Source organism: Enhydra lutris, unplaced genomic scaffold (assembly GCF_002288905.1).
Source record: "Enhydra lutris kenyoni isolate GAN:26980312 unplaced genomic scaffold, ASM228890v2 scaffoldscaffold3, whole genome shotgun sequence".
NCBI lineage: Eukaryota > Metazoa > Chordata > Mammalia > Carnivora > Mustelidae > Enhydra > Enhydra lutris.
In genome coordinates this window covers 59,521,277-59,543,893 of record NW_019154087.1, presented here as the reverse complement: position 1 = coordinate 59,543,893, position 22,617 = coordinate 59,521,277, and the positions used below count along the sequence as shown (strand labels likewise).

Sequence of the window (22,617 nt, the reverse complement as noted above, 5' to 3'; positions counted from 1 at the left end):
AACTCCTTGAAGACAAATTTTATGTCCTTATGAGTTCCTAAAAACTGTGTATATAAAAGATGCTTAATAAATATATGTTAAGTAAAGACAGCCAACTTAAATTGATCATTTCCTTTATTTCTAAGAATTTTATGTATTTTATCTCTTTTAATGATCACAACAGTTTTAGGATGGCTGTGTTGTTGATACTCCCATTTTACAAATGAGAACAGTGAGGCACAGAGCATTTAACTAACTCATTATTGCACCAAAAGTAAGTGGTGGGGCCAGGATGCAACCAAGATTGACTTCAGAGTTTGCCCTATCATCACAGTTTTCTGAATGATCTATTGAACAAATACCTAAATGAGTGAATGAATGAGAATCACTTTATAGCCTTTGGGCTATGATGCAATGGCTTCTAAAAGCAACCAAATGAATCTTAATCATGGTAATTTTTTTAAAATTTAATTTCTTTTCAGTATAACAGAATTCATTATTTATGCACCACACCCAGTGCTCCATGCAATACGTGGCCTCCATAATACCCACCACCAGGCTCCCCCAACCTCCCACCCCCCACCCCTTCAAAACCCTCAGATTGTTTTTCAGAGTCCATAGTCTCTCATGGTGCATCTCACCCTCCAATTTCCCTCAACTCCCTTCTCCTCTCCATCTCCCCATGTCATCATGGTAATTTTCTAATAAGATTTTATTTCAGAAGTTTTTCTTTGTGTGGCAATGGCCCAATCCAAACCCTAAATAAAACTAAAATATGGACAAAATCCCTGTGACCTCACACACCTTAGATTTAGAATATGGATGATAATCCACACATAAACAAGTCTTCATTTTCTGTCTCCTTTCTTTCCCCACTGTCACCTGACATTTTTAAAACAGCATAGTATTTAAAAAATTATTTATTTTGTGTAGGATGGTTCCAGGCAGGTTATCTTTAAGTAACAATGAGTGCAGTGATTTGGAGTACCTAGCAAGATTGGCATTTTGGTCCAAGTGCCTTTCCTCTATTTTCACTAGCTATTAGTGGAGTCACTGGAAAGCAACAGAATTGCTACAGTATGCTCTGACCCCATATGACTTCTGCAAAGGTCACGCTGTTGTATGAGTCTTCTTAAGACTTCTGGACGTTTGCAGAAGGAATGGAGGATAAACTCAAAGGGCATTATTAAATGTGTTTTGATAGTTGTGTGCGTGGCATGTGTTTATATAGTGTGTTTCTTAAAGTAGCAGCAATACAAAGCAAGCAGACCTTCCCAAATGAGTAAATTATTCCTGATGTTGTATAGTATACTTCAGATTAATATGAAAGAACTCAGTGTCACGAAAAAGCATAATAAATTGTTGTAACCTAAAGAGGAGAACCATCCACCCTACTGTTGCCCCTCAGCTTAGTCACAGAAATAGTTTGAGAAGGGAAGGAGTGAAACAGGATGAGTAGGGTGGCCTTAATCCAATGAGGTGAAGGACTGCCCTTCAATCATATGAGGCTTATTTCTGGAAAAAGAAAAAAGAAAAAACAAAAAACAGAGCTTGGCCTTTGCGACCGATTACCATGCCACAGAGGAGTAGCTGCTCACTCCTGGAGAGCTGTCAGCCCCAGGAAGTCATGGAAGGAACTGTTGCCTCTTTCTGCTCAGTACAGATCAATTCTTACCATCACTTGGGGCATTAGGGACAATGTGGTTTGCAAAATAGCGTCATGATATGATACTATTGTGTTTACAAATGTAGGATGGTACAAATTTATGACTTTTTATTTCTCTTCCTTCTCAATGTAGACTGGCTCAGGTTTTGCCCGCTCATTAGTTACTAGGTAGTGGAGAACAACTGAATTGAATTCCCAGCTTTTAGCCACAGAATTATTAAACTGATTTTAAAAATTAAGACTTGTAAGTTGATCATTGACAGTCGAGACATCAACTGTCAGATATTTCACTGGACTTGTTACATACATTATCTGACTTGATTCTTGCAACAAATCTATGGCACAGGCGGAATTGTCCATTTTAGAAACTGAGAAACTCAGGCTTCTATAAAAGACTAAGTAAGAGACTTAAGAAATCACAAGCATTTTAGTGACAGAAATAAGATTTATATTTTAAAAATTGTGATAGCTTTTGGATTTATCTTACATTTATGTTTTTTAGTTAGGCAAAATAATATACCACTTTCAAGTAGTATTAATAAGAGAACACAATGCTTACATTCCAAAAATAACATAATCAGTTACTATGTTGACAAAATGCAGCCTCATGTTCAGGGATTTTACACAGGTTCACAGGGCAAAGGACAGAATATAAGACAAAATGAAAGAATATTAAAATTTTTAATTTTATTTTAAATGTAGATTGAAAAGTATGGATTTCCTTCTGATCTTACCCTTTCCCCTCGAGAAACGATCCAGCTTTATGATACCATGTTTCAATTCTGGGAAAGCTGGCCCAGGGCCCAGGTAAGTAATAATTACATATTTGATTTGAATTAATTTTATTACAGTGGATGGTAACACTGATGTTCAGAAAGACAAATTCTAACCCTTTCTGATCATGTGCATCTAATCTTTTAAAATTATAGATAGACAGTTTCCAAAACAAAATCATCCCTCCTCAGACATTCTTCCTGCTAACATATTGTGTTTTACTTTAATGGTATGTAATGCCATTGAATTCCAGAAGATATTTCTTCTCAGTTTCTGGGATATTTTTGATATTTTAGTCTCCTTTTACATCTTGGATTCATACTCCTTCATTTTCTCATTGTACTTCCCTTTTCCCTTTATACACTAATTGCTGTCTGTTTTCATGTTCTATGTGGTTGTGCTCTGCATTGTTTCTTTGAAGAGAACTCTTCAAAATATTCCTAGTCCATCCTATTAGGTTTATATACTGGAAACTTTGAGGGGATAAAAAGACATTCAATAGTCTGTACTCCCAAGAAGTTTATAATTCTGTTAAATGAAATGCATAATTGAGAAACATCTTTGGATTATTTTGCATAATTTTATTTAATTTTGTGCTGTTTCTTTTCAAGGAATTTGATCCAGAAAAATTCATTCATTTTAAAAATAAAACAGTCATTAAAAAGTTGGATGCTAGAAAATATGAAGAGAGCTTAAAGGCAGAATTAACAAGCTGGATCAAAAATGGCCATGCTGAGGAGGTAATCACACATGTTTTTGGCAAAACCCTATGTTCCTTGTTTTCTTGAATTACATTGTTTTCATTATTATTATTATTATTATTACTATTACTATTATTTTGGTCTTCAATGTTCATTTTATGACTCTAGGCAGAACAGAAGTCTAATGATTCTGAGGTAGAATAGAAAGAGGAAAAGGACATTTCTTTTTGTTTAATCCTTTGTGCTTTCTTTTCTTTTTTTTTTTTTTTAAAAGATTTTATTTATTTATTTGACAGAGAGAGATCACAGTAGACAGAGGCAGGCAGAGAGAGAGAGAGGGAAGCAGGCTCCCTGCTGAGCAGAGAGCCCGATGCGGGACTCGATCCCAGGACCCTGGGATCATGACCTGAGCCGAAGGCAGTGGCTTAACCCACTGAGCCACCCAGGCGCCCCTCCTTTGTGCTTTCTTAAACACATCCCAGAAGCCATGGGTTCCTGTTCAGTGTTACAACAGGACAAGAACAGCAGTGTCACTATCTACAGTCAGTGTTTTTGATACGGTGGCAGCAGAGAGGTTGAAATCATAGTAACAGTAGCTCAGAAGAAGCCTTTATACATTTCATCATTTTTGTCTTGGGATTTTTTTTTCTTTTATGATCTTTATTTCAATTTATAGGAACTAATTGTGTATTAAAATATTCACCTGGGGTCATGTAAGTTTTCATATTTATATTAAATAAGTTGATGGTCTTTATATTTTGAAGTTTGTTTTATTGTCATACATTAAGGTTTCTCATTTTTGGTGAGTGATTTATATTAGACTTTCCCATTTGAGTTTTTTCCATTACATTTTAACTCAGGTAATCTCCTCCCACTCAGAAACATAATTAATTTATATTTTCTCCCATTCATTTTGTCATTTAAAAACTTTCAAAAGGTATTTAAAAGTGGTTTTCGTACAGGATATGGAGAGAAACTGATTTACCCCACCTTCTGCCGTAGTGGTACCAGCATCATTTGCTAACAACCTCTTTCTGACTGACTTTTGTTGTCTTACATAATTGCATGTTAAATTGCATATATGTCTTTTTGTTGTTGTTGTTCTTTGGTGTATTGATTTGTGTATTTCTTTGATGGTTCTTTATAAAATGTTATATTTTCATAAATATTTTATTATATTTTATTTTAAAGAAGCACAGAAATAGAGATTAGACAACTATGAAAATATTTTAGCCAAAAGTAGTAATTCCTTTTTTTATTGTGCAGAATTTAAAACTAATAATTTTTTATTCATTGCTACAGGCCAAAATGGTTCTGAGGAATCTTAGTCCTGATTCAGTTTTTAGTTCAGAAAACATGACAAGAATGTTTCCACTTCTCGTTGAAAAGCTAAGGAAAATGGAAAAGTTACCGGCAATATTTTTTTTGTAAGTCATTTAATTTAATTATTTTTTGTTTGTAATTTGTATCAGGCTTATTCTTTTAAGTTGAGGAAAATTACACAAACTTTACTGTAGTAATTAGGTACTCATAACTATTTTTGGTGCTCATTTGTTATCAGAATGCATATATAAAAAATAGACCTTTCTAGTTAAAAAAAAATTTTTTTTTTTTTTTAATTATTTACTTGACAGAGACAGACACAGCAAGAGAGGAAACAGAAGCAGAGGGAGTGGGAGAGGGAAAAGCAGGCTTCCTACCCAGCAGGCTCCCATCAGGGAGCCCGATGGGGGGCTTGATCCCAGGACCCTGGGATCATGACCTGAGTGGAAGGCAGAGTCTTAACAACTGAAACAACAAAGTACCCCCCCCAAATATTTAGTTCTTAAAAACACCAGTTCTTAAAAAAAATATTTTTACTTGTGCTATTACAAATTACCATCTTTGAATAGTCTCCTACTCCATTTTTTGTCTTTTTACTGTAAACTATTATATTTATTTATGTCTTGTAAATTTCTAGTAGATATCAAGGTATTTTGCAAAATAAATTGAATGTTTACACACACAGGCATCCCACATAAAATTAAAGTATCCTTACAACATACTAGCATATTTATTGGTGTGGCATTTTATTGTTTTTAATTTATAGTTCTGAGAACTGTAACAGAGACACTGCTGTCTTGCTGAAGTTTATATGCTATAGCATGAAAATAGCTTAAAGTTGAATGTAATTATCCAGTTTTGGTGAGGTATAAGTTATACCAAAATATATTCATTAAACGGGTAATACTCTGTATCCTGGATTAATTTTGATCACATAGTTTGGGATCAGAATAAAATGCTTTCTTTACTTTTCACAATTTCAAACTACTTTCAGCCATGGAAGTTTAAGCAGGACACATATATAAACAAACAAATGAACAAATAGACAAATAAACAAAGCTACGTAATCTTGTTCAGCTGGCAAAGTTTAATGAAATTTGTTTACACATAAATAGACATACAGTAATTAATCATTTATTGATGGTATATATTTAAAATAATGATGATAATTAAATGCATGGTTGTATTTGGAATTTTGGAGGTTGCAGTATAATTGGTCCTCTTACCTGTGTTGTTGGGACAAGGAAAATAAATTTCTGAACTACCAAGAAGTTACAAAGCTCACCTACTTTACTTTAAAGCATGGCTACAGATTTAGTTAGAAACAAACACAATTTTGTGCACCTGAGATATTCCTGAAAGCCTAACTACAATATAGAAATCCAAAAATAACTACTTATTTTTCATGCACACATACATACTTAAAACATTTAAGAAGTAAAATATTTTCACACAATATGTGAAGGAAGTCAAGAGTTAAACTTCCAGGTAAAAAATAGATAAGTCATGGGAATGTAAAGTACAACATAGATAATCTAGTTAATAATGGTGTATTTTATATTTGAAGGTTGCTAAGAGATTAGTTCTTAAAAGTTCTTGTCCCCAGAAAACAAATTCTGTAGCTGTGTGTAGTAACATGTTAATTAGACTGATTGTTGTGATCATTTTATAACATATGCAAATATTGAATCATTATGTTATATACCTGAAATTAATATAATATTGTCTGTTAATTTTACTGCAATTAAAAAAAAGGCAGAGTATGACAGAATACATAGCATTTTGTGCACCTATAAAAGCTTCTTTGGAAACTACTTAGAAGCACAATCACTATATTTTGTAGTATGGGCAAGCTAATGAGATAAATGGAACATGACTTTTTTTTCTAACGTGGTTTCTTAACTTATGTCCCATTAGTAGTTCATAAGGTTTCCATTTTGACCTGTCATCACAACCTTGTGGGATTGGTTTTTCTAAATGTTATTATTCTGATTGTGTAAAATCATGTCTTGCTACTGTTGTAATTTACATTACTCTGATCAGTATTAAAGTTGAGCATTTCTTTCAAGTAAGTAGTCTTTTAATTTTTTCCTCATGTGCTATTCAAATAACTTTTCTTTTGGGTTGCAGCTTTGTTTTGTTTATTTTGTTGTTTTTTTCAGGAATTCTAATTCTTTGTCAGTTATCAATTTGGCAGTTATCTTCTCTGAGTCTAGCACCTGTCCTTCAACTTTGTCTACGCTATCTTTTGTTAAACAGTTATGTTTAATTTTGATGTATTAAAATTCATCTATGCTTAAAAAAAGGAAAGTGTTTCACAAAAGCCTCATAGATTTAATTTTCTTGAGGAGTTGAATCTTGGCATGTCTATGAAATTTTGGGCTCTCTGCAGAACATACTATGAAAATCCTTGGTCTTACACAGTTTGATTTAATCCTAAGTAACTCTAGATCATCAATAAATCGCAGTTTTTTAGGGCTCAATCTGTACGTCTGAGAACTTATCAAGTAATTGTCATCCCTGTCAAATTTCTCCAGTTTGGTCTCTAGAAAGAAATGTGTGGAGCACGTTTAATGTTTAGTGATGGTATTAGTGTGTGCTTAAGAACTCACATTTCATGGTCAGTCCCAAGTTTGTATCCTACTTCTGCTCTCAATTAGTATGGTACTTCTAGACAGCTATTTAATGGCTTTGAGCCTTAGTTTCCTTATTTGCAAAATGAGGTGATAAAAATAGTAATGTGTAGGGTTGGGGTGAGAATTAAATACAAATAAATCATGAAAGCCCTTAGTGCAGTATGACAAAATGATATTGATGGAAGTCCAATTTTGATCACATTCATTCTAAATAGGTTATCAGAGAGATTTAAGAGGAAAAATTATTTCCAAGTGATCTAGATTTTAAAACTTGATGTACGATGATGAAAATGATGCCATTTCATGCAGAATGTACACCTAAACAAAGTAAATCACATTAAAATAAAAAAAGAAGCAACATGATTTCATGACTAAGAATATGGGCTTAGAGGCCAGACTGTGTCACATTCAAGCTGTGGAATCCTGGGCAGATCACTTAATCTCTTTATATATCCATTTTCTCATCTATGAAATAGGGATAATAATAGTGCTTTCCTCATAGGGTGATTGTGAGTGCAAAATGGGTAAATGTATTTATGATACTTAGAGTAATATCTGAAGATAACATGTTTAAGTGTTTACTAACTTTATTATTTTATTGTCTACTGTATAAAATTTCTTGCCATGTGGCATAGACTGCCATTTATTTAATCCTCACTTCACTAGTATACCAACTTTTTTTTTACTCCTTATCTGGTCTCTGGAAAGAAATAGTCATAATCCAAAAAGTTAGGGCGAGAACCTAACATTGTCTCCATTCCTGCCTAAGAGCAAAATTTTTACTGTATGATCTCACTTATATATAAGATGTAAAAAACCTAAACTCATGGAAACAGAGAGTAGATTGGTGGTTACTAGGGTCTCAGGGTCTCATATAATGTATAGCATGGTGACTATAGCTGACAATACTGTATTGTATACTTCAAAGTTGTTAAAAGAGTAGATCTTAAATCTTTTCAGACTAACACACAAAAGGCAACCACAGGAGGTGCTGGATGTGTTAACTAACCTTTTTATGGTAATCACTTTGTGATATGCAGATGTATCAAATCATTACGTTGTACACCTTAAACTTACACAATGTTACATGTCAATTATATTTCAATAAAACTGGAAAAAAACAAAGGAGCCTCTAAAATTCACAAAAGATTTGTGAAATCTGAACTTACACATATTTATATAATGCTAAGGGCCTTTGATTCTGTTAGGAGGCAGATCTAAATATGAGTAGAATTAAATACAAGAGCAACTACAACATTACAAATAAATAAAGACCATAATTTTTTTTTTTAAGATTTTATTTATTTGACAGACAGAGATCACAAGTAGGCAGAGAGGCAGGCAGAGAGAGAGAGAGGAAGGGAAGCAGGCACCCTGCTGAGCAGAGAGCCCGATGCGGGGCTCGATCCCAGGACCCTGAGACCACGACCTGAGCCGAAGACAGAGGCTTAACCCACTGAGCCACCCAGACGCCCCTTGTTTTTTGTTTTTAAACTTCTTTTTCGTGGGGTGCCTGGGTGGCTCAATGGGTTAAAGCCTCTCCCTTTGGCTTAGGTCATGATCTCAGGGTCCTGGGATCTAGCCCCATTGGGCTTTCTGCTCAGCAGGGAGCCTGCTTCCCCCTCCCCCTCTGCCTGCCTCTCTGCCAACTTGTGATCACCCTCTCTCTGTCAAATAAATCAATAAAATCTTTTTAAAAAAATGAATAAACTTCTTTTTCTCATCTTATATTTTTTGGGGGGGGCAATCCCTTTTCTGTGTATAAATAGAGAAAATCCATTGTTCTATGTCCGTTACTTGTGGAGTATCTTACCTACTCTTATGGGAAAAATTTCCATGGGCTCTCATTGTTGTTGCCTCATGGGTAAGGTCTGCACAAGGAGGGGAACTTACTATTTACTATAAGGTAGTTAATAAGGAGTCTGCTGACCCAGAATACCTTGTTTGCCTATTCAGGATAAAACGCATAAAGATGGATATTAAAAGCTCAATAGGTATATGTCAGGATGTTAACAGTAGATGGAAATATGATTTAAATTTTATTTATGATACAATTTTCAGGGCAAATGGTCTTTTCATTTGTTTGTAGATTCAGCTTAAAAGATGTAGAAGAAACAGCTAACCGGGTGAGAAGTTCCCTGGAGAAAAAGCAAGAGAGTCAAAGGCCTCCCAAAGCTGATAAAGAAGCCCATGATATAACTAACAACCTTCGAAAAGTTAAAAAATCCATTGAGAAACAAAGGACAATGTAAGTACTTAATGAAACAAATTAGTGGTTAAGGGTTAAAATACTCCACAAGTTGAATTGGAAACATACATTGAATGTGTTACAAAGAAATTCTAGTTATTGCTTGAACTTATTTGCAAATTGTGTAAATTTGGGTGGGAGAATGGTAAAGATAAGTGGTCATAGTATTTATATACATATTCTTTAGTTGCATAGATGGGTCTCATTTAGGACTTCAGAGAGGCAGGACCACAGCATATGAGCATTGGTAGATTATGTACCTGACATAATCATCCCTCAAAATAAGTGTATGTGACTCCAACTCTCAGAGCGCAGTCTCTGAGGAGTTAGTCCTCCGACCAAAGTCAAAACACATTGTCTTGGGCCACAGCATGGAGGTGTCACTGATTTATCCTCACGGTCCCATAAGTGTACGTCGAATGAATTGGAAAATTGATTGAAATGCCAGTTTTATGCTTGATAGAATTTTGCTTTTGACTCCTCTTCTTTGTTCTCATGCCTAATCCATGACAACTCTAATTCAAGATGTTTACTGTCTTCCTATTATTCTCCCCACCTTATTTGCCACTTGGTGTACATGCTCATTATGTCTTTCTTGAATGACTGCAAGGGTCTTCTTTTTAGATTCCAGAGGCTCAGGTTCACTGCTTTCCAGGGTAGCTAACAATTGCTCTTGTTAACTTTCAAATTGATTAAATTATTCAATGTTCAATATTCTTCCTTGCTTCAATGATAAAGTCTACATTTTTTGGATGTTGTTGGCATGCCAACAAGTTTTGGGCTTTGCCCTAACTTTTCCAGTTTTACTTCCTACCACTCTCCTCTAATAATATTCAACATTTATTGTTCTCCTTACATGACCTGTTCTACTTCTATGTTCTTCCATGATCTGACCCATCTGCCTTAAGTATACTCCTTTTGGATTGCCCCCAAAGCTTACACTCATAGTTTTGCTATCTCTTCTCTGAATCTTGCTAGAATTCCCCTGTTAAATTTAGTACTCTTTTTTTTTCAGTGTTCTTGTTACATTTTCAGTATTTAGTAGATCAGTTACTATAATGCATTACTGTTATTTTTCACTTGTCTTTCTTTTTCCTACATTATTAATATTTTCCTCTTTTTATCTGCAGTGCTCAGCACATTGCTTGACAGGTAATAGTCATTTCATAAATATTTTTAAATGAATCTGAATAATCAAACTCAGATATTTCTTCAAAGTAGACAAAGTTTTTAGAGCTTCTCTGATTCAGATTTCTCACATTCTAGAGCAAGTTATAATTTGCTGCTGACCTTTCTTCTTAACTTCTCTCTGCCTGTTGTGCTGTTTCCTTGGAAGTAGTGGGAGGTGAAGAGCCCAGACAGGGACAGAATAGGAATTATAATCCTTTTCAGTAACTGATCTTTAGACAATTTTTCTTCAGAGCATCATTTCAAATTGGATTAGTGACCAGCAATTCAAACTATAAAAATATAAAGGATGTTTTAATACCTTGTTCAGTATTGTCATTATATGGAAGAGACCCTGTGTTTTGGAGAGTACCACTCTGGCCCTCTTCTATCTATATCTATTCCTATAATGTTATGAGTCAGTGGATCTTAGGAGGCACAGCCCCCTGAAGCTCCTTCTCACCCTTTTAAATGCCGCATTATCATGGAGGTATATTTATCGAGGTAGGAGAGAATATATTTTATTTGGCAGTTTGTTACCTTGATTTAAAACTTTAGTTAAACATCAGTATGTGGGCCTCCATTAGCACTCTGCCCCATGCTCTGCAAACATTAACGCCAGGCCTTTCCATAGTCATATCATTCTTTCTTGAGTTAAGGGTAATGTTAGTTGGAGGAGGGAACTCTTAGCGATGGGATACCAGTGAGCTCATCTTCTCATATTTGGAGATGTCTTATATTCACAGCTAACAGACAAAGTGAGAACAATTAAAGAAGGGGTAAGTGATCTGGGTGTCTATAAAAGGCCATTACATTGAGAGGTAATGGATAATACAGTCTGATGACATAGCCAGGGTTTATGCAACTATGCCTGAGGTAAGATTCTTCACTAGCACACTCTGAGATGGGGACATCTATGTAGGTGATTTATTGAAAGTTTGTGCTCATGAGGGACCTATAGGAAAGTGAAAGAAGCAACAATAAAAGAGGAGGGGGAGAAAGTAAAGAAAATATGTGTGGATGTGCGTGCCTGAGTCTCATCCAATAGGGAGATCTGGGAGCATCACAGAATTGTCCCAGCTTGGGTCCACGTGGGTGAATTTTGTACCTTATATTAGTTAATTACTGGCCTTAGGCCTCTTCCTCTCTCCCAAGAGAGGTTGTAACCTCATAGGCATTTCTAGGAAGCTCTTGTCAGTTAAGGACAATTTTCCAGGGAACAGGGTAGCTGAGAGCCCTTCCTTAGCAACCAAACTCAAAGCTGTTGTAGCCTCTACCACAAGGAGAGAAGGACAATAGCCTGAAATTGGCAATGTGGAGCAAGGGGGACACCTACCTTACCTCCATGCATGGTGCCATGAAGGCTGAAAAAGAGAAAATGATTACCACTTTAGTAAGGGGAAGTGAGGTCATCTGGGGAGAACTGACTTTGGTAAGAGTGCTACTTTCAGCAGGGAGGGGAGGGAACATTCAGGGAAAATATGGGTACACTGGAAAATGTTTACTGAAGAACCCCAAGTCCCAGAGGCTAATGAGGACGTGCAAAAGGAAGTCTGAGTCAAAATAGTACAGATGTATATCGAGTGAATGTCTGGGCGATGAGGGGATCGAGGAGGTCTCCAGCTCACTATGGTAGCCAAATCTGACTATTCATTACTTAAAATTTATTTTTACAAACAGAGATGAAAAAAGCAAGAAAAATCCCAGGAAAATGGATCAAAGGCTAATATCTGAAGCTGAACATAGTAATCTACTCAAGATTTTGGAGAAGAACCTGGAAATCCCTCAAGAGTGCACTTACGCTAATCAAAAAGCGATAGACACGGAGGTCAGCTCTTGGAATGAAATACTCCTCTAGGGAATGACTTTACTCATCAGCCATTATTTCTCAGTTATAGACAGTGTTGAATGTATAACTAAATGCAATCTCTAGTAGAATAGAATTCTCTCTGTGTGACCTTCTAGTTACACATAACTCTTTAGGGCTCTGCAGAGCATGTCTAAAAAGGAGAGGAGAGGTTTTAGAGATTATTTCTTTCTTGTTAACAATGAACTCTTGAGAGGGTCTGTCTTTTTATTACTTTTTTTCCATCACAGAAGGGCTTTTTTCACAGCCTGAATTCTAAACTTTAATTCCACATGCCTCATTTGAAGATTTGGGTACATGTGGTTCAATACTCTTTAAATAATGTACAGTGTACACAGAATTTGTCAAAATCAGAAGCTGTCTATATTATAGTTAAAACATTCTACCAAAAGACATTGAAATATATAAGTGCTATGCCATTTTTTCCTTAAAACTTTTTTTAATGCAAACAATTCATGCTTAAGGTAGATGAATTTGAAAATACAAATTAATAACAATAAAAACAATGTCATCAATCAGAAGTAATCACTGCCCTTCTGAATGAACCTTTTATATCTTTTTCATTTATGACCACATACACACACACATGCACACACACACACACACACACACACACACACACACAGTTCTATTGTATACTTTTTTTTTTTGAAAACTTTTTAATAACCATGAATTTACATCATCATTTGAATAGCTCCTCAATATTCCATTGCATGGATGACTATACAACTGAAACATCTTTTGCTTTTGGATACTCAGGGTTTGTTTTTTTTTTTTTTTCTTTCCTTTATCTCCCCCTCATAAACAGTGTTTATCTTTGTACATATAACTCTCTACACAAGCGGATTTCCCCCTTAGGGAATGGTTTTTTAGGCCATTTGTGAATGATTTACAGAGAGAAGTAAGCACTCCCAGACTATATGGGGTAAGAAGCCCGCTCTGCCTTCCTGAAGAAGTCAGTCTCTCTCTCCCTCTCTCTCTCTCTCTCAGTCCGTAGGGAGAACTTGTAAGGCTCATATAGAGAACTGACTTCCCCCCAGGCAAAAGCAGGTCGTACACTCACACCCACTCTGGGGTATTTCATCTACTGTTTTGTCTGTACTATTCACCCCTGAAGTAGGGTCAAACAGTGAGAGACAGTCTGTTCAAAGATTTGGGAATATTTCCTATAGTTACTGTTGCTGCCGTAAAATGTTTTTTTTGCTCATGTACAGTCAATTTCAAGCAGCGGTGTTTCTTTAAAACTACGACAAAGTATGACTGTTACTTCTTTTAAATATTTTTTTCTGATTTAAATTAAACTTAGATAAATGATCAAAATCGCTAATACTCTTATTTCTCTCAGACTTTGCAGATGGTGTTTGATCGAGTAAAATTCGCAAGAAAAGGTGCAGAGCTGAAGGCTTTGGCAGAAAGGGGTATTGGCTACCATCACAGCTCTTTAAGTTTCAAAGAAAAACAGTTAGTTGAGATTCTTTTTAGGAAAGGATTTATTAGGGTAGGTAAATTTTTTCATTTTAAAAATTGAAGCTGTGTCTATATGAAAGTGAATGTTCATGAAAGGGAAAAATAGTAACTTTTTTTCTCATCTAATTATATCCTTTATTTTTTTACAACACATGATATCATTGCATATTCTTCCATCTCATCTAATTGAGGGAGGGGGTTTGAAGTTTATCATTTAGTTTATCTCTTTTTCAAGAATTTAACTCTTCCCCTAAACAGATAACTTTTTCAAATATTTCTTCAATGAAGTGTAACTATTATGATCTTGAAATAACAATCTCTTGATTTTTCATTTATAGTATCTGGGGAATGTTGTCAGCTGTTTGTATAATTTTGGTTACAGATATTCTTTCATGGGCTTAGAGGACACTTATAATAGGTTTTGGTCAAATCTTTTTTCAGTGTAATAGCTGAAGTAAGAATAAGAATGTATCACTTCCTTAGGGCCCACTTCATATTTTGGCAGGTTTTAGATAAGTCACTACTAAATGCTCTCTCTCCCATCACTGAGGGACAAGAGGAAGATTACTTTAAATAGCTTGAAAACCCAACCCTTACTATGTGTTATTTAGTATGTTACATGAGGATGCATGGGGATAGTCTGGATAAATCTATAGGAAGGATTAACATAATTTCTTAGTTTAAATCTTGAGCAGTATTTAAGAATAGCCTCTGAGTTTTTTTAAATTTTCTGTATCAGATTTTTTGTATGATGTATATTATATTTGTGTATGTGAGAGAAAGAAAGCGAGAGAGAGTGCAAAAGCAGGGGGAAGGAGAGGAGAGAATGAGAGGATATTACTCTATGTAGTATTTTTTTTAAAAGACTTTATTTGTTTCAGAGAGAGAGAGAGAGAGAGCGAGCACAGAGGGAGAGACAGTGGGGGCAGCCGACTTCCTGCTGAGCAGAGAGCCTGACGTGGTGCTCAATCCCAGGACCCTGGGATCAGCACCTGAGCCGAAGGCAGCCACTTAACCGACTAAGCCACCCAGGCACCCCTCTAGTTATTGACTTTTAAAATAAATAAGTAGCTTGTTATTAGTTAAGAGAAAAGCTAAGCATTGTTGTTAATAATATATTTTGGTTTTTATCCAGGTTAAAAAATTACCTTTTAACTTTCCTCAACATTTTGCCTTCAGCTCAGGTCCTGATCCCAGGATCCTGGAATTGAGCCCTGAGTCGGGCTCCCTGCTTGGCAGGGAGTCTGCTTCTCCCTCTCCTTCTGCCCCTCCTCCCTGCTTGAACTCTCTCTCTCTCTCTCAAATAAATAAATTTAATCTTTAAACAAAAAGGTCAATAACTAGAGACAAAATTTTCTACATGCTTACAAATTGAGGAAAAGAGGCACATGTATTTTGATTGGCATATCTTATGTCTAAAATAGTATATGCTAAGTAGTATTGCCTTAATTACTATTAGTTTAATGAATGAATAATTAGATCACTCTAGAAAGGCAATATGGAAATAGTGATAGCTTTGTCATAGAAAACACATTTTTTAAAAAAGGTATTTATTCTACTTATAATATAAATTTAATGTTCTTACTTTTCCATTTTTGTTTTTATTAAAGAACTTTAGAAAAATAGTTAATAAATCATGTGTTTCATTTTCACAAATGTAGACCTCAGTTATAGAATAATTAGAGAAAATTATTCCATATACTTAAATATTACCTTTAAGACATGGAATACATGACAATGTAAAGAGAAAGAGAGGACCAATAGAAATACCCAAAATTATATGAGAAAATGAGCAAAAGTTGGAACATTGAAGAAACTTAAAGTTTTCCCTGCTCCTTTTTGGTCAGTTGTCAAGGCAATTGAGGGGGGCGGGGATGAAACTGTGTTTTTTGCCCTTATTACAACATATGTTATCTCCATTGAAATAACCTTCACAAATAAGCTGGAGTGGATGAAGTGGGCAGTATCCCAGAAGGGGGTTTGTAAAAGTATTATTACCCTGCCATGAGGAAATTCCCTTTTTTAGTCATTCATTAAGAAATAGTTACTGAACACCTGTCATGTGCCAGGTACTCTTGTCAGTGTGGAGGAACAATAGCAAGTAGGCCATCTCTGGCTTTCCCACTGGGGTTCAATTGAATAGCAGAGAGTTTCAGTAAGTACATGGCATTCTACTGAAATACTATTTCATGAAGAATTGTTTTATTCTCTTTCTAGGTGGTGACAGCTACTGGGACACTTGCTTTGGGAATCAACATGCCTTGCAAATCTGTGGTTTTTGCTCAAAACTCGATCTATCTGGATGCTTTAAATTACAGACAGGTATTGCAATATGCATACACTCACTATTGCCTTATGAAAATATGGCCATAAAATGGTAAAAAATGTGAGCTGTTAGTTTAAGAACATATTGCAATTCATGTGCTAGCACACCCTAACATTCATTCATGCCTGACTGGTTTAGCTGTGGTATAGTGGTAGGCACATGAGTGTAGAATTATGTGGCCATCATTGACCAGATATGTGACTTTGGGTGAGATAGATCTTAACCGCCTGGCCCTTTTCTTCCTGTCTCCAGAATAAGGGTGATAATTACTACCCCACAGCATTTGCAAGAATTAAATGAAGTTATTTGTAAGAAAGATACATATCAAAGGTGCTAGATAAACATTTACTCATTCATTTCCTGTGCACGTGTTTTTGCACTCTGGAGTTAATACTTCTCTCTTCTTTGCTCCCAATACATAGCCTATTACCAAGCCCACTTCGTTATTCTCCTACATGTATTTGATTTTTGCCTTGCAATTTCTGTCTTCACTATCTCTCATCATACATTCTTGGCCTTGTATTATTAAAACAGTTCTCTTGATTTTCAATTCTCCTTACTCTTCTATGTCCCATACACAGTTTAGTTTGTCTTCATATGGCTTCCCTGCTCAAGAATAATTTATTTTTTTTTAAAGATTTTATTTATTTGACAGAGAGAGAGATCACAATTAGGCAGAGAGGCAGGCAGAGAGAGGAGGGGGGAAGCAGGCTCCCTGCTGAGCAGAGAGCCTGATGCAGGGCTCAATCCCAGGACTCTGAGATCATGACCTGAGCTAAAGGCAGAGGCTTAAACCACTAAGCCACCCAGGCACCCCAATTTTTTTATTATATTTTTATTATGTTCTGTTAGTCACCATACAGTACATCGTTAGTTTTTGATGTAGTGTTCCAAGATTCATTGTTTATGCACCACACCCAGTACTCCATGCAATATGTGCCCTCCACAATACCCACCACCAGGCTCACCCAACCCCCCAATCCCCTCCCCTCTAAAACTCTCAGTTTGTTTCTTGGAGTCCATAGTCTCTTATGGTTCATCTCCACTCAGATTTTGCCTTTCCTTCTCCTAATGTCCTCCATGCTATTCCTTATGTTCCACAAATAAGTGAAACCATATGATTATTGACTTTCTCTGCTTGCCTTATTTCACTTAGAATATTTGATGACTATTTCTGCTAGCAGGATTATTTTTTAAGGTATGGGCCAACATTCAAGTTTTTATCAAAATGCCCTCCTCCTTTTCTCTCTAAACACTTCTTATTCTTTTTTTTTTTTTTTTTAAAACATTTTATTTATTTATTTGAGAGAGAGAGAGAGACAGTGAGAGAGAGCATGAGCGAGGAGAAGGTCAGAGAGAGAAGCAGACTCCCCGTGGAGCTGGGAGCCCGATGCGGGACTCGATCCCAGAACTCCAGGATCATGACCTGAGCCGAAGGCAGTCGCTTAACCAACTGAGCCACCCAGGTGCCCAACACTTCTTATTCTTATAGGCTTTGTTCCTATCCAATATAACACCCCTCTTATTTCTCACTACTTTACTAACCCCTGTCTTTCTGATCTCTCCTCCTGGGGCTGTGTTCTGCATGAGCTCTCCTCTCCTATATCATCTTTGGGAGTGACATAGCGTTTTCCACTATGTGTTATGATGTTTCAGATGATAGACTTGGGAGTCAAAATGCCAGGGTGTGAGTTGGATCTTCCACTTTCTGGGGTTTGACTACAGACAAGTTTCTTCTATCCCTCATGCCCCTATTTCTACTTTGTAAAATGGAGATAATGATTATATTTACCTCATATGGTTGTTGTTGTGAGGTCTATATAAAAACAGTTCAAAGGATTTAGCACTTTCTAAGCACTTAATATATGAAAACTAATACCGCTTCTCTAAAGAGTTTGTTTTCTACAAGTAGAATTTCAGAATTTTATCTTACTCATGTATTCCTCAATTTGTGCACAATTTTTATGGTGACTTGTGATGCAACACACTGGTGTGTAAGAAAGGAACAAGGGAGAGAAAGTGGGAAAGGAGAGAACTGGTGTAATTACTTCAGCTGTAAGTGAATTTGAAATTAGGGTCTAGTCTTCTTGTTGTGCTCTGTTCCATCTGTATATCATGATATAAATATATAACATAATTTTTGGCATGAAATAATTACATAATAATGATAAATTTCTCATTCTCAGCTCTGTCTTAGCCATGGTAAATTTCCCAAGTGCTACACAGTTGGATTTTAAGTTCTGTTTATATGATGGTTGGACATATATACAATGTACTTGTTCCAACCCTATGTAAAAGGCTCAATTCTTATACTGTGATGGAGAAAGTATCTAGGGAAGTTTTACTTTGTGATTCTCTTCTGTTTCCAGATGTCTGGACGTGCTGGAAGACGAGGTCAAGACCTGCTGGGAGATGTATATTTTTTTGATATTCCATTGCCCAAAATAGAAAAACTCATTAAATCCAATGTTCCTGAACTGAGAGGACAGTTCCCTCTTGGCATTACCCTGGTCCTGCGACTCATGCTGCTGGCTTCCAAGGGAGACGACCCAGAGGATGCTAAAGCAAAGGTACTGAGCTTGACATTTTCTGAGGTGAAGTCTTCACTGCTGGCTTGGCTGTGGTTAGGTTTGCTCTTTCTTAGAAGTCTGTAGCAATAACTTGTAAGTTTCATGGGTTTTTATGCTTTGCAATGTCTTGCATAGTATAGGGTTGGGGCAGAGTGGGAGAATAATAATTAGTTTTGTTTGTCTCCTCTATTAATCATAGAATTTGTGTTAGTTGGGCATTTGGAATTAAAGATTACTTTTTTCATGTGTGATTGGTATTGTCTATAGTAGTTAAGGGTGCTGGCTATTGATTATATTTTATTTTTTAAATATTTTATTTATTTACTCGGAGAGAAAGAGGCAGAGAGCATGAGTGGGAGAAGGGGCAGAGGGAGAGGGAGACGGTCTTAAGCAGACTCCCTGATGAGCACAGAGCACGATGTGGGGCTCGATCTCATGACCCTGATATCATGACCTGAGCTGAAATCAAGAGTCAGATGTTCAACCCACTGAACCACCTTGGCACCCCTGGCTATAGATTTTAAAAGATCTGGGTTAGATTCTGTTTTCAAAAGGAACACAAATTTCTTGTGATCAATTCATAATAATAGAGTTTATTTTTTGTAAAAAAACACAGTAACCCAAATTCATGAAAGAATATTTAATTAATGCACAAGGTTGAAAGAAAGCAAAATCATACTAGGTCTCATCATCCGAAGACAGTCATGTTATCTTTTGCCATAGGGGTACCTTTGGTTTTCAAACACTGATATATTTGATTAGACATTGATTGATATGACTATAAACTTTTCCTGAAGCTTTTCCTGAGATAAATATTTTGTGTCTAATCTCACAATGAAAGATTTAAAATTCATAATGAAACAATTTGGTTTTCATCCTTATGAAGATACATTGTTTTTGTATATTGATTAATATGTCCAATTAAACCAGATACTGTTTGTTGATGTGAGGAGTCTTTCAGGACTTCCTTGATGAGTTGGCTCTTATGTTGCTGATGTCTTACAGACAGGCACATATCATTTTAGACCAAAACTTCCCCATTTCTGCATTCTTTTTTTTTTTTTTAAAGATTTTATTTATTTATTTGTCAGAGAGAGATCATAAGTAGGCAGAGAGTCAGGCAGAGAGAGGGGGGGGGGAAGCAGGCTCCCCGCCGAGCAGAGAGTCTGATGCGGGGCTCAATCTCAGGACCCTGAGATCATGACCCGAGCTGAAGGCAGAGGCTTAACCCACTGAGCCACCCAGGCGCCCCCCCCCCCATTTCTGCATTCTTAATTTTTGCTTCTGTGTAGGAGAGAAGAATACATCTTTTAGCAAGCTTTCAAAGATTTTTAAAGAAAGTTTATTAGAGTGGTTTATTTTCTTTGCCTTGGCGTGTTTGAGAAAATCTGTCTGTAATCTTCACACATGAAAGTCTCAAATATGGACATAAAATTTTTAGAATATTCCCTTTACTCTTCACATCAAAGTAAGAGAGTTTCATTTCCTCTGGCATATACTGTTACAGTGGAGTAGACTCTTTTAGTATCCCCTAGTAGAGCCATGTAATTCCAATTTTCTTGTAGTTGATTTTTTTCTGCCTATTTATTTATATGAATTTTTTAAAAAATCCTTATATTTCAAATTCTTTTCCCCAGGATTTTCTGTTTTGAGGGTCATTTTTTAAATTGACCTTTTAGTTATATGCTAAGAATTTTTAATCTTTATGTTTACATAAAGCATGCTCATAGGAAGCTTCAGGTTCAGTTTTTAAAATTGTGGTAAAACAAAAATAACATAAAATTTATGTTACATACATTTGCATTGGACAATGCTCAAGTAGTTTTAGAACTAAGAAGAGATATCTTAAATTAGATATTTGCTATTTGCTTCTATTTTAATTTGTTCAGTTTCTTATCAGGAAGGGTTATATTTTTAAATCAAAAATTCTTTTTCTGTATTCCATTGCTATGTTTTTCTTAATTATAAGAGAACCTGTGAAGTTTATCTTTCACATTGCTGAAGCTGCTGTCCAGAGTTTGTTCTGCTCTTTAGTAATACACATGTGGATTTTAAGTCTGCTACTGGAATTTTAATTTTCCTGAAATTCTTCACTATTTCTTATATCACTCTTTTACATATTAATAAAGTATTTTTTAGTGTCAATTTTTAATTGTCCATTTACCTTATGCTGTTTTGCCTTGTCTTGTAGAGGACATATCTTATGGCATCCATTAAGGATGCCAAATAATTTTTCAAAAAACTTTTTTGCTGCTTAAAAAAAGCAATTTTTACAGGTCAGCTTTCCCCCAGCCCTTTTTTCTTCTTTCTTTCTTACCTTCCTTCTTTTTTTTTTTTTAAGAGTAAGAGTCAGTGTTCTTATGATGGTTCTGCAGAAACTGATCCCTCATCATCTTGTTGAACTAACCTCTTCCTGATTTCCCACACGAGCCTAGTACCTGCTCCATGGACTCCACATTACAGTCTGAGGACCATGGCTTTGCTGTTTCTTTTGCTTGTAATATCTTCTCTCGGATATGTGCATAACCTCACTCCTTTACCTCATTCAAGTTTTTTCTCTAATATTACTCTCAGTGAAGCCTACTGTCATTGCTCTTCCTAAATTTGTAAATGTATCTCCTGTCTGTTGCACCATGATCTGTATTCATTTATACATAACATGTATCACTCCTTACATAGCATCAAATATCTATCATCTATCTATCTATCTATCTATCTATCTATCTATCTATCTATCTATCATCTATCATGTTTTTATTTATTTTCTCTATATTTTTCACTGGAATACAAGCACTCTGTGGCCAAAGATGCTTGTCTTAGTCCCTGGTACAGACATTTAATAAATACTTTTAGTATATTTTAGTATCTTAGCAGGGTGATCAGTTTTCTTATAAAGAGTTGATCTCTTGTGGGTTTTTCTATTTTCTCACTTGGATATAGGTACATTTGTTTAAGTCGGATGGGCTGCCAAAAAATAGGATATATGATTTCACTCTGGCTTCTCTCTGGCCATCTAAGTGCTATTCAAATACCCTATTAAATGTGAGGGTAGCTGAATAGCTTTTGGCTCAAACGTTAGTGTTTGGTAGATTTTAAACTTACGTAGCTTTTCTGGACTGAAAGTTCCTTGATCTACTCTTGCCAGTCTCACTGCTGCATTTATCATATGGATGCCACCCATCACTACAAACTGTGGTATACATTTCTGTCAGGGGCCTTACTTTCTTAGTACGACTTTAGTTATGTGTCTAGATCTCTAAGATTACAGTGAATCACCATGAGTTGCTCACTCTCCTACTACTCCTCTGTTTTCTTGCTGTTGCCGTCTATGGCTAAATGCAAAGCAACAGAGAGAGGAAGTAGGAAAGGGCATTTGGGAAACTCTCAAAAAGACATCCTAAAATAAAAGTGATGTGCATTATATCCCCCTTCCTATCTCCCTTCTTTCTCTCATCTGTATCCTCCCAGCTTCCTTTCACATAGTCCACTGCACTTACAGTGAGGACAGACTCTTCCTAGGCTCTATAAACTCTCAGGCCTAATGGTAGCCAGGCTTAAATTTGGTGATGTCAGGAAATTTTCCTTTTATTGGAACCTCATAGATGTTTTAGTGGGCAGCTCAAAGTTATCTGAACTGCTACCTCAGGGCTGTTTTACACCAGAAACAAAACAATATTTTTAATATTTTTGTTTTAATCAACCTATTCTATTTTTTTAAAGATTTTACTTATTTATTTGACAGAGAGAGAGAGAGAGATCACAAGTAGGCAGAAAGACAGGCAGAGAGAGAGGGGGAAGCAGGCTCCCTGCTGAGCAGAGATCGATCCCAGGACCCTGAAATCATGACCTGAGCCAAAGGCAGAGGCTTAAACCACTGAGCCACCCAGGCACCC

The 22,617-nt window shown here is 36.0% G+C and overlaps 1 protein-coding gene across 1 annotated transcript in view; it reads left to right on the top strand.

The window, feature by feature from the left end:
- The window catches only part of LOC111154598 (probable ATP-dependent RNA helicase DDX60), a 105,009-nt gene that overhangs the window by 52,945 nt on the left and 29,447 nt on the right, over positions 1 to 22,617 (top strand). Inside the window, exons 21-28 of the mRNA XM_022514277.1 lie at positions 2,348 to 2,452; positions 3,031 to 3,159; positions 4,423 to 4,547; positions 9,169 to 9,327; positions 12,175 to 12,322; positions 13,707 to 13,859; positions 16,046 to 16,150; positions 18,524 to 18,724. Of these exons, the coding sequence (XP_022369985.1) occupies positions 2,348 to 2,452; positions 3,031 to 3,159; positions 4,423 to 4,547; positions 9,169 to 9,327; positions 12,175 to 12,322; positions 13,707 to 13,859; positions 16,046 to 16,150; positions 18,524 to 18,724 (1,125 nt within the window). The remainder of the gene's footprint in view (positions 1 to 2,347; positions 2,453 to 3,030; positions 3,160 to 4,422; positions 4,548 to 9,168; positions 9,328 to 12,174; positions 12,323 to 13,706; positions 13,860 to 16,045; positions 16,151 to 18,523; positions 18,725 to 22,617) is intronic.